This window comes from Eurosta solidaginis, chromosome 4, assembly GCF_040869045.1.
Source record: "Eurosta solidaginis isolate ZX-2024a chromosome 4, ASM4086904v1, whole genome shotgun sequence".
In the NCBI taxonomy this organism is placed as follows: domain Eukaryota; kingdom Metazoa; phylum Arthropoda; class Insecta; order Diptera; family Tephritidae; genus Eurosta; species Eurosta solidaginis.
In genome coordinates, this window is record NC_090322.1 from 170839081 (window position 1) to 170852651 (window position 13571).

Genomic DNA, 13571 nt, shown 5'->3' on the forward strand with positions numbered 1-13571 from the left:
AAGTGGGGTGAGACACATTCATTATGAACAGTGTTGAATGGACGCGTTGATGGATTTACGCAGTAACTGTGAGTACTCAGAAAGTGAGGGGGTATATTCTCATTCGCTATCTCTTCGTTTTCGTGCATTGACAGCGAAAATTAAGAAAATACGTCATATACATAAATTTTGTATATGCTTTTAGTAAGACACACAAAGTCAATGTGCATCCTGAAAATCATTGTTTTCTACAACATTCGCGTCTGGCGTGTATTTAAAGCAGCTACTAAGTAGATAACAATAAACACTAGTACAAAAGACATCTATGTACGTATATTGGCACATCCCATACCACCGCTCCACCCGATTACATGTAATACTGGACTAGAGGCAACGTTCTCCCAAGGACAAAAGCACTGCTTTAAGAAGAACCTACAGCGTCCCCAAGAATCGAGTTTGTCTACAATCGATGCTGAATAAACAATTACCAAAAACTATATACAATTTATGTACAAACTTTACCTAAATTTGGATCCTTGCTGTTAGCTTTCAATTGCTGTTGCTGCTGTTGTAATTGCAGTTGCTGATGATTATGATGATGATTTGCGTTATGCTGCTTTAATCTAGCTTGGCTTTCGTGACTCATATGAGACATTCCCATCGGACCATCAGCGCTATAAAAAAAATTTTAAAATATAAATAAGTTGGAGCGGGTATTCATTCTGAAAAAAAGGTCTGAGTACCAGGTACTCGTGAAGTTCGATGTGTAAAAGACAAATGTACGTCTAGGAAAATAATGTTTTTATGTTAACTAGAGCTCAGGGAGGGTTGGAGTAAACGCACGACAAAGGTAACTTTACCAGATAATTTTGATAGGACGTTCGTCGGCTCCTTATCAGGAACAAACGATACAGACAAGCTATTCTATAATGTTCTATAATGATTTATTATTAATAGCGAATTATTATCTTCGAGATATCGATTTGTTATCAGCTTGCCATTGTCTTCTCATTGGTTTCTTAAAGGCTTGCTATCGGGTTGCATGTGCGGCATCGATTTTGCATTGAAGTTTTGAAGGTATTTGTTTCATAACAAGCCGATGAGTCGAGATTAACAAATCGATCAAATGCCGATAAGAAATCGGCAACTTTTCAATAACAAATCGATATATTTTTGAATACTAAATTGAAAACTTTTCGATAAATTGCTAACACTCTGATAAAAATTTATGAGATTCCGAAAACATATTTATATCCTTTCGGTAAAAAACGGATAACTCGTTGATTAAAAATCGCTTTAACAAAATTTAAATACATTTTATTTAATTTAGTTTTGATTAATTAATTTAATTTAATTTTATTGAATTAAGTTAAATTTATTTATATTATATTTAACTTAATTTAATTTAATTTCATTTTTTTAAATTAAATTTTGTTTTAATTCATTTCATTTGATTTTATTTTATTCTATTTTATTTTATGATTCTTTTTGATTTTGTTTTACTTTATTAAACTTTTTTTTTATTTTATATAATCTTGATATATAAAAATCACGTGTCACATTGTTTGTCCGCGATGGACTCCTAAACTACTGAACCGATTTTGAATTTGTTTTGCACCCCGTATGTAGTTTGATCTAACTTGAGATATAGGATAGGTTATATCTCAGTTTATAGGCGCAATATTATTTTATTGCAATTTTTTTTATATGTTTATACGTAATAATAAAATGTTACGTATACGCACCGGTACCCATATTTTCAGGTGGGATATACTTCCGTGTAATTGGTTGGTGTTTAATTAAACAACGTGCTTATCAATAAAAAGTATTATAGCGAATGATATCAAGTATAGCACATCACCAGGCCCGTCGAGAGAGGGGGGGGGGGGTTTCTGAAGGGGCCCGCGATTTAGAGGTACTAAGACATTTTTTCGATTTCAGGAGAGTCTTTAGTTGTTCCATGTGCAATTTTTAAGCCGAAATTCAAAAGCACCGAATATCTGCATTTCGTTTTAAAATTATAGTGAAGTGTGAAAAATAAAAATCTATATATATAAAAAGAAAGGCTAAAATGTTTGTTAGTTGGTCGCCGGTGTTTGAAGAAATACGTCGGTCGATTTTGTTCAAACTTTCACACAAGTTGCGTATACCTCAGGCGGTGGTTACTACATAGGTTTGGTTGCGCTCGACGTACAGGGTCTCGAGATATAGGCCAAAACGTGGACCCGGATACCCCTAGAATGTGTGGGTAATATGGATATCAAATGAAAGCTGTTGATTGTTTTCATTGTGATATTCGATTTAGTCGCATCAACCTGGAAAACTAATAAATATGCACGCGAAGCCGAAATAAAGATATGAATTAATAATACCCACATACCTATTTACATACGTCCTATTCGATTTGCCTGAAATTGGTATATAAATTAACCTATATTAGTATTTACGATCCTTTTTTCCGGGAGTAGACCAGATACGGACTGGGACTGAGATTAGGACTAGGACTGCGACTGATACTCGGAGTGGGACTTAGACTGGGACTGGAACAAAATACATACCGCCCTCTGGGACAAGCTATAATGGATGAAGAAGAATGAGGAAAACTTGAGAGAAGAGAGAAGGAGACTGAGAAAGTGATAGAATGAGACGAAGATGGAGATAGATAAAGCGAAAAAGACGGAGGGAGGAGGGAATGAAAGGATTAGGCAAGAGTGAAGAGGGTGGGGGGGGGGGGGTGGGCAGAGTTAGATGGAAATTGCTTATTAAAATGTATGCAGATAGGCCAAATTTAGTACAGAACAACGTCTGCCGGGTCTTCTAGTTTAATATGGAATCTAATTTAATTTAATACATTCGCAAATTTTATTGAGTTTGAGACGTATTCATATTTTTCTATTTTTTAGTTCGGTTTGCTATAAAAGCGTGTTTTTTAGTTTTTTTAAACTATTATTTATTTCTTATTAAATTATTTTTTTCATTTTATTTAATTAAATTTTATTTCTTAAATTATTTTATATTTTTCTTTGTGCTATAATTATTTTATCTGTATTTAATTAGCGAGACATACTCATATTGCTTTTTATACAATTGTTTTTGCTATTGAATTAGAGAAAAATTGCAAAGTTTACAAACGGCGATGGTTACTAGGACATGTTTCTGAATTTCATCAGTTAGCATCGCGTGAGCTGAGTATTGAACAAGAAATCCCTAACATTCATACTTTATACTAGTGTAGAGGCAGATGCCTTTAACCACTCAGCCATAAGTATTGCCTTTTTGTTAAGCGCACTTATAAATACTCCACTCAATTGGGACTAAAAAGCATATAGAAATAGTATGTACCTAAATGGTGAATAAATGAATAGCAACAAAAAGACAATACTTAGCGGCAAATTGCAAAGCGAACAGCGAGGCCTTTACCCTAGTATAAAGTATGAATGTTGGAGATTTCGAAACATGTCCTTGTAACCGTCGCCGTTTGTAAAATTTGCAATTTTTCTCTAATATCAATTATTATTTTATATAAATCGAACCAAAAAATGTACAAATATTTTACAACTTACAAACCCACAAAAAGAAACAAATTTCAACTTAAACCTAATTACCTAATCACGTGCTTTCTTTTTGTAAACACTTTTATTAGTATTATTATCTCACATTTGTCATAATATATCTGGTTCTTTTTAAGCTGCTGCATAGCAGCAGCGTGTACATCACTTGCACTTGCATACACAAAAATAATGTACATGTATACTCAGATATTTTAATATATACATATGTAAGTGACTTGTTTGCCTTGAGATGCAAATTGATTTCGCTTTTATCAACTCTACCACGTTCCTTGCTCCCACATTTCCCTACAGTGACTATACTTACGCTCTTATTCTTTATTACTCCATACAGCATACCAATACCACACACTACGCCTATGCTTACACATTCTCAAGTTCTACTTACAATACATATACCAATATTACATACTACGCCCGCATTCACATTCTACATACATACATATGTATGTATATCCTTCGTATAGCATAGATAAAGTATATATTAAAAAAAAAAAGATATCAGAAATTTTTGTTTACCAAAATTAATTGCTGATCGGAGTTGTGTGTTTTTTTTTTTTTCATTGTCGTCCCTGTTTTGCTTGCTTTCATCAAATCTCATTTCTAATTTCTTTGCTGTCTGCCCTTCATTTCATCATTCCCACTTTAACCCTATCACATCACAGTTTTGTTTATCTTTGTCATTAAAAAAAATAAGATGCAAACTCTGCATTATTTTTTAATACAAACAAATGTATCTAAGCAAATGCAGTACATACATACATATTTCTGTAAATTATTGGAGTTTGGTAATTCTTAGAATTATTTAGGATTTGTTTGGAGCACAGTTACATATAAATTTTTGTAAATCTTTCAAAATATGATGGGCCCGATTTTGATATTAAAAAATGTATTTGTTTGATTTACAGTCCCAAAAGCTCTCCACCCACCCACCTATTGCAGCCTTGTTATTGTTGTAGCGCAAAGTGCTACGGAATATGTTGCATGATGCCCTTTTGGCGCTACTTTTTCATCATTGCCCCTTGGCGCTCAGAAGCCACTTGCATGCCGTCGTCATTGTGTCTGACATTTCGTTGAGTTGTTATTCGAATAAATTGGGTCAAGTTATCAACAAAAAAAAAACTCATTTCATAAACAATGTTTCATTGTATGAAAATTATGTGCTTAAAATAATATTTGAATTTATGTATGTATGTATGTGCGCGCTATAATATATTTAAAGTTCGTATGCCTGCCTCCAGTTTGGATGGATTTATGTAAAATATCATCAAGTCATAATTTTTGCATTTTATGTTCGAACACTTTCTTTAAGCTTTCTTTCTACGAATGTATGTAGGTTTGTATGGATGTTTGTATGCAGATTTTATGAACAAAAGTACATGTTGACACTTTCATTAACAATATAATTATCATTTTAATATGTCATATCATATACTTACACATCATTAGTGCCATCATCACGAAAGCCTTTGGCAAAAGGATTACTAACGATTTTTAATTTAGTTACCTGTGAATATAAAAATAAAATAAAATATGAAATTAAAAATAATTTGCTTGGAACTTTTCTATTTAAATAAAAATAGATTTATACTTGTGGCGATGTACCTGCGAGGAGAATTTAGGTCGAGCTTTTCCTAATTATGTGCGTCTTGGTTAGGCCTGTCCGTGAGGACTCCAAGTCGACGGAATGAGTATGTAGTGGCAACAGAAGTTTGCACAACGACAAAACTGAAAAACTCTATCAGAAACAAGGACCAATATTATAAAGAACCTCCGGCTTCTTGGCAAATACTAGAAGCTTTCTAGGACCTATGCTACTTTCTGCTTCAAGATCTGATAGCTGTACCACTTTTAATAGCTGGCATCTTAGCTTGGCATGCGCAAGGCACGAGCACAAAAGTGTTCGACCGTTTCATCCGGAAGACAGTGTCCAGGCATAATACCCTATAGTATGACAACTGCACCGTCATCTCCGTACGCAGTAAATTTGACGGGTCCCTCATAGAACCACCTGTGAAGTTGGTTGATGAACAGTGTCCACACTGTCCATTTTGTGGCCTCATACGGCCCCCACTGTGAAGTTATCTCCAACTCGATACATTTTATTAGGGCTGAATGTACTTCAATGTATCTAGGACGTTACATATTCACCTGTTTAGAGACATTGTTGATAGCCCCGACAATGTCTGAAAAAAACTTCCTCTGAAGTAATCTCCATCTGTGAAGTAATCTCCATCTCGATACATTTGATTAGGGCTGGATTAATTCAATGCATCTAAGACGCTACATGTTCACCTGTTTAGAGACATTGTTGATAGCCCAGGCAATGTCTAAGCAGACTGCTAAGGCGTGCTACTTATATTCTAAGATTTTTTCTATGTTTTTAACCACCCTATGCAGTGCCGAATCTACCGACATGCCATTTGGCTTACTCGTTTTTATTTCTATTATCTTAAGATATAATTTTAGGACTGTTTCCAGGGTTATAATTTAGAAACTAATATGTGGTGCTATTTTCTTGATAATCTCAGTTTGTATTCAGGACTGTTTTTGCGTTCCATACCAGAAATATTAGGAACGATTTCAATACCCTTTAAAGCACACTTTGTTATGTTTTTGGAATAAGTTCCAACGGGGACTAGCTTGGGATTGCTTAATCAAGTTGGTATCTTTATTTACCCTTTTTGAGTTAAGTATTTCGGGATTAGTATGGAACACTTTGGGATTGCTTTGGCATTCTCGCAGGACTATACGACTGATTTCCAAATTACTTTGGTTGCAATGATTCTTGTACCGAAAATGTAACCGAGTCTTAAAAAAGAACGTTTAAAGTTTTCGTAGCTTAATATTTATGTTCTCCTGGGTTTTTTGAAACCAGATATTTCGTTACTATAAGTTATTTTTGTAATCAAAAATGTTTTCAAAACGGGTTACATTTTCGGAAGCGGATACTTTTTCGAAACTGAATGGTTTTTCGGTGGCGGTATCCTTTCGGTATCGGTGCGTTTTTTTGTGCTGGAGTCATTGATACCGATATGCTCCCGAATTTAACTTGAATGAGTTCGTCTTAAAAAAATCCCAAATGAGAATAATACCATATAATGGAAGAAAAATTTCGTATATACCCCGAAAAAATTCTAAATCGATCAAGAAATTATATTGAAAGGACTCCAATCTGTTCACACACCGGTATCAAATACCTCCATCAATAGCCCCAGTGGGTTAGGGGGTTAGAATATACACGCGGTAGTTATATCTGTCGTAAGGGGCGACTAAAATACCAAATAGATTCAAGGGGTTGCCAGCGCAATATACAGCTTCTTCAACCCAATTGTCAACCTCACCTATCCGTGGCAAATCTTGTTTCATTAACAGCCGAGGCTCTGGCGACCCCGAACTTCTCAGGAGGTGGGCGGGCGGTATGACCAAGAAGGTCGCATGTGGCCATAACAAACAGTTTCCGAGATGGTCGGGCTTGGTACCGGGACGTACCGGATCTGCATCCGGCGAAGGACCATCAACATCGATAACAGTCCCCAAGGCCTTCGGTGAGTGTCCTTATCGCTACAACAACAACAACAATAACAACAACCTCAATCAATAAAGTACTCCCAAGCCTTACAAGATCTATAACTCATTCCAAAGAGCCCTTAATTTGTTCCGAAAAGACCAACAAAGTTTTTGGCGCAAGTTGCTGAACTGACAACTATTTTTCAGTATATTATGAATGTAGTAGGTACCTTGAACACAACAAAATAATACTTACGCGTTGATTTTGATAGGCAGTGACCGCAGTGAAGGATGTCTCTGGAAAAACAAATGTGCGATAATGGCTCGAATGCTCGTTTTCATCCAGAGATGTGTTTTTAGGTGGCAGGTAAACAATGTGAAAGCGTGGCTGATATCGGTGCATTGAGTTTAATATTATCTAAAAATATATTAAAAGAAACATAAATTTTAATGAGTTTAAAAGGAGTCGATAAATAAGTTAGTTTTTTGTCTCCAGTTTTCGAAGAGACCTTATAAGATAACGGTAACGCAATCTGTAGGTACTTAGAAAACCGTTGATGAGCAAAGATGTAGTCTTTTAAAAGACCGACCTTTGACCGATATATAATAAATGAGCCCCGCTGAATTCTATAATTTCGGAAGATCACCTGATATTCACTTTCGGCTAGAAGGATCTCACCAACCTGCAAGAAGTAGTGTCTATCCAGCGGGTGCTTAGCCGTCTACATCCGTTTCAATTGTTTCCTTGCGGAATAAGAAAGATCCCTGTGAAAATTGCCCGGAATGCCGTTATACCAAGGTCCAAGTGATCATATTCTTCAAAATAATTCAACGCATTCGCAAGGCAAATCAGACCTAGCTCGATCGCACCACAGTTGAACTCAGTCATTGGACAGCTTGGCATTGCGGCTTACACCGTGCTTCTGACAGAAAACTCCTCAGTCCCTTTCGCCACCAAAAACCAGTGAACCTGTTATATAGTCCACTAACCAATATGAGTACCTCTTCCCGGGAATGATTGTACTGAAGTTTGCACGGGGGGCTGCTGTCGGCACACAATAGTTTGTTTGTCCTGCCTGGGATGAAATCAAAGCTGGTAAAAATACTCGAATTCAGAAAAGCTAGAGTTCATATCACGAATCCAGATTAAAGATCAGTTCAGCATGACATTTAATGCCAAGATATATGTTGTTGCTAGATCGCCGCTAATACCAGCAAGCGCTATAAATTTCACTGCCACTAACATTTTGGTAATGGTCCCTTGTCCACAATGCTACACCAGACTAGCTGTGTGACTCACTTGGCGAGAGTCCCCAACTGAAGACCCTCCGCAGCTGTATAAGACAACCGAAGCCTTCCCAGCAATGTAATCCACAATGAGCTTCCAGCATATTTACCTGTCCAAAATAATTCCTTTATATTTGACGTTATCGCAAAGAAAACAGCGGTACTCCTCCAATCAAGAAAGTGCTGAAAGCGAGGATCTTGTATTTCGTAAAAGTATCCAGTTTCGCTTTGCGCAACTCCTTAGCGTCCATAACCGGGCGTAGAGGAAACAGAATTCTACCCTGCGGTATGTCACTGCATACCTTTCTTCCGATTGTAGCCCCACCCCTCTCCTCACACACAGATCACCCCGACTCCTAAATTAAAAAACAGTATTTTCGATGATCTCAGTCAGAACATTATTAAACTCCTCTTCAATATCTAAAATTTACTTAAGAACCATTGACAAAGGGGTTCACGCTAAGAGCTCCAATTTTTATGGGTGCTATGGGCTTCTACGCGAATAGGAAAACATTTCCTAAAGATATCAAGAAATAATCATGTGCACCAAACTGTTCATTCAACGACTTCTGGCAAAATTATGAGCTAATTCAGCCCAGTAAAGCCATTCCTTTATTCTTCCTGCCGCGTTATTAAATAGTGCTTGAAGTAGATCCAGTTTCTTGGTCTTTGCTACGACGACAATATTATCTTTAGAACACCGTCATACATCGCATTCTATAGCGTTGGTCCCAAAACCGATCTCCGAAGGACGCCGCCGGTGATGTAATGTTTTCTTGTTCCCTCCTCCGTATCAAATAGGATTACTCTGTCGTTCAATTAGCCACCATTTATTCTGCCCAGGCAAGCAGATGTGTCAAAGTTTCATAGCACTGTCATTATCTGCATTCAGTAATCAGTGCACAGAGCTTTCTTTTACTTTGACCTGCGGTTATGGCTTCATGGTCTAGAATGAAAACTGTTTGTATTGCATCTATCGTGGATCTTGTTTTTCGAAATCTAAACTCATTATTTGACAAGCCATCTGGGCTTTGCAGGGTCTGCTGTAGACGCTCACTAATAATATGCTCGAGAATTTTATTCAGGGCCGGATTAACAAGTAGGCAGAATAGGCAGTTGCCTGGGGCCCCCGAAAAATTAAAAAGACTTCTAAAATTTTCTTACAAACATAAAATTATAGAGAGTGAAAGGAAAATATAATCAGAACTGAAAATAATTTTACTCAAATAAATAAAACTCAATTGACCGCATTCAAAAGGCGACGACCGACGGACTAGACAATGTTCCTAAAAAGGACATTTCCGACTCATTTGACAAATTGTATTAGCGTGCAAAGAAGTGTATCGAAGTGAAAGTAGAGTATATTGAATAATAAAAAAGAATTATCTCAAAATGTATACTGGTTGTTTTTATTTTGAAAAATTTCGGTTATTTTTGGAACATAGGGTGTAGAAGCCTTCAACTCTATTTTGACTGCTATGAGTTCAGTGAGTAAGTGATTGCAAAGTGAAAAAGCAGATTTGCAAACGAGCGCTTTTTAGGACAAAAGGTTTCCTCGAAATCATCGACAATCTTCACAGTGAAAGTATATGGAAGTTTCAGAGAGATTTGCAGTTTTCATCAACTTTTTTCTAAGTGATGGACACCTCCACGAAGGTATAATTAAATTAGTTCATTTTTATTCTAAAGATTTGGATAAAAATGAAACAATTGCAAAGTTACGTGAACTCCAGATACACTGATGCACAAAAAACTCATAGTCATTTGTATAAGATTCTAATGGAACACAGAAATAGCTCTTCGGATTTTTTTAACATTAATGATCACAGATTGTTCCGTCGAACGATCCTTCTCGCAATTAAAAAGAATCCAAGCTGCTGAAAGAGCTACAACGTGACAAGAGCGACTCGAGATGTTAGGTATACTTTGCATTGAGTCAGATTTATGGAACAATTTGCCGAAAACAAATGTAGAAAACGACATGTTTAAAATGTAGATAGTAATCTTATTGATATTATTACATTATGACAATAAAATTTTTATGAAAGATATAAGTTTGTACTTTTTAATCGAAATAAGAAGGGAATAGACGTGAAAAAGGACCCCGTGGTTGCCTAGGGCCCCGTTGAGGGTTAATCCGGCCCTGATCTTATCTATCGAATCCAACATACAAAGCGGCCTGTATGAGGATGTCAGGTCGGGTAAGATATTACATACAAAAGGAAGTGAAACCATATATTTTTAAACGGTTTTATTTAGCTTGACTTGACAGGCTGGTTGGCTGGCTGGCTGGCTGGCCAGTATCTTCCCGATAAGCTACAAGCTTGAAACTTGGAATATAGTTCAGAACCCGATGACAATGCAATAATAAGAAAAAAAAACTCCGATAGGTGCAGCATGGATCAAAATATTTCAAAAAATCGTATTTGTGGTGCGATTTGACTCATATTTGGAACACATAATACATACAAGAATAGAAAGAGACCTATGAAAAAAATCGCCGCTAGGTAGCGCAAGGATCGAGATATTCAAAAAAATCGTATTTGTGCTCCGATTTGGTCCATATTTGGAACACATAATACATACATGAATGGAAAACGACCTATGATGTCCGATTTGGCTCATATTTGGAACAAATATTACATACAGTCCGGTAGGAGTGACATCAAAATATTTTGGAGTTCGAGGAGGCACAAGCATACGTGGCGCAGAGTCGAGTAAAGGATTATGTATTGAAGACTTAGATTGTAACAAATTGATAGGAAAGAGTCATTGTAATAATTCAATTCAATTTCAATTCAATTCAATTTATTTAACACATTTGTACAAGTGAGACTATTGTCTCTTAAAGTACATCGATATTTGGATATGTGTACAATATAATAATGTGAGTATAACAATATTTATATTAATATAAAAGAAATAACAGAAATATACAATGTAGATTCGAGAAAATAGCTAGAATCAAAAAATTCAGACAAAGCCAATTTAAAGCGCGATGCATTGGGCTCATTTATGATAAAATTAGGTAATGAGTTCCATACTTTGATAGTACTGACAAAGAACGTCCTTGATGATGAGAGATATTTATGGCGTGGAACGATGAGGTTACAGGTTCTGTCAGATCTAGCAAAACATAAATTTCGGAATAGGTATTCTGGTTGTTTTTTTATAAATTAATTTATTCAGGAAAATTAGATTGCGATAGTTTAGGAAGGTAGTAAGACTGCAATCAAGTATTTTAAACGAAAACTCTGATATGTGGTCAAATTTACGCTTCAAGTAGATATATCTTGCACAATTGTTCAATGCAAGTTGTAGCTTGTTTCTAGACCTGCAGTCACCAAACACTAACCCTCCCAACGAAATGAAAGGAACTATTAGTGATCTGACTAACATTAATTTGACATTTGGAGGAATAAAAGCAGCTGTGTACCATAATTTCCTTAACACAATATAAATTTTTGATAAAACGTAGTTAACATGATCAACACAGTTAAAATTGGAATTTAGTTTGAACCCTAAACTACTAACGACCGACTCATACTTAATAATGAGTCACTAAATGAACTAAATAGAATGAGAAATAATAGGCAATTAAATAAAGACTGAAAACTTGAAAATAAAATAATTAAAAAAAGAAAATTGTTTAAGTTAAACGGCTTTATTAAAAAAAATATTTACATGAAGTAATAATAATACTAAAAGCTAGAAAATAATTAGGTAGGTCCAATGTAATAGTCATAATCATAAGTAAGACCAACTGAACCTTAATGAGGATATGCTACGCCTCACATTTTTAGAAATTTCACGCGCCCAACGCTTTTATTTAATTGTCTGATCAACGCCCTAGATTGATGAGGAGTGTGACGGTACTAGTCGGACCTACCTAATTATTTTCTAGCTTTTAGTATTATTATTACTTCATGTAAGTATTGTTTTCAATAAAACCGTTTAACTTGACATTTTTTTTTAATTATTTCATTTTCTTCTGCTTTCAACACCTGACAGGCAAAGAGAAAAAAAATATTTATAATTGTAGTTTTAAACTTTTGGCTACTTACGTGCCCATTTTCATCCAGTTGATTATTGGTAAGCTTCAGTTTGTCAAACGAAATTATTTGTTTCATCCAATTAGCACCTGCCGCTGGTGAATCAGGGTGGACGTGTATGCGCGGGGGCGAGACGGGATCAGCTTTACCAGCGACTACCCAACTTGAGCTGAATATAAAATATTTATAAAAATGTACCATTAATTAATGAAATGAAATATGTAGTTTCAGTGTGAATTTTTGTATTAGACGAGCAGCATGTTTACGGTGACCATCCGTACTTTTTTCAAAATTTGATGAAAGTGATATCAATATCAATAATATTGTTAAAGACTCTTATATTAGCTTCAGTTGTATGCTCTTCTTGGCGGCCGCCGTGGTGTGATGGTAGCGTGCTGCACCTACCACACCGAAGATCCTGGGTTCACGCCCCGTATAAAGCAACATAAAAATTTTAGGAACAAGGTTTTCAATTAGAAGAAAATTTTTCTAAGCGGGGTCACCCCTCGACAGTGTTTGGCAAGCACTCCGAGGTATTTCTGCTATGAAAAGCTTTATGTGAAAACTCATCTGCCTTGCAGATACCGTTCGGAGTCGGCATAAAACAAGAAGGGTCCCGTCCCGCCAATTTGTATGAAAAATTAAAAAGGAGCATGACGCAAATTCGAGGAGCAGCTCGGTCTAAAATCTCTTCGGGGGTTATCGCGCCTTACATTAATTAATTAATTTATTTTTTGTATGCTCTTCACTCCTTCGGACTAACAGTTTCTTATTAGTCTTAGTACATTCCTAGCGCATCCCTCAACTTTAAGTGCGTTCGTTGGCCGAGTTGCTTATTACAGTTAATATATCCCTCCACTTAAACAGTATGCGTATACGAAAAAGTACCCGTATTCGAAAAAGTACCCGAACCCCAAAAAGTATCCGAATGTGAAAAGTACCTGGTTCTGAAAAGGTACACAGATTCCAAAATGTATCCCACTACTTTAAAAGCTCTCGTTGGCCGAGTGGCACTACCCCTAAAAGAGTAGCCGGATCCGGAAAAGTGCCCGGTTCTGAAAAATTACGCCGTTCTGAAGAAGAGCCAATGTTCGAAAAAGTACCTTGATCCCAAAAAACACCCGAAAGCAAAAAAGTACCCGGTTTTGAAAAGTATCCGATTTTGGAAAAGTAC

The 13571-nt window shown here is 36.1% G+C and overlaps 1 protein-coding gene across 3 annotated transcripts in view; it reads right to left on the bottom strand.

The window, feature by feature from the left end:
* The window catches only part of org-1 (optomotor-blind-related-gene-1), a 43445-nt gene that overhangs the window by 3354 nt on the left and 26520 nt on the right, over positions 1-13571 (bottom strand). For all 3 annotated transcript variants that reach the window (XM_067783757.1, XM_067783756.1, XM_067783755.1), the window contains exons 4-7: positions 12410-12566; positions 7315-7476; positions 4988-5055; positions 502-653 (exon numbers count right to left, since the gene is read on the bottom strand). In XM_067783757.1, coding sequence (XP_067639858.1) covers positions 502-653; positions 4988-5055; positions 7315-7476; positions 12410-12566 — 539 coding nt within the window. The remainder of the gene's footprint in view (positions 1-501; positions 654-4987; positions 5056-7314; positions 7477-12409; positions 12567-13571) is intronic.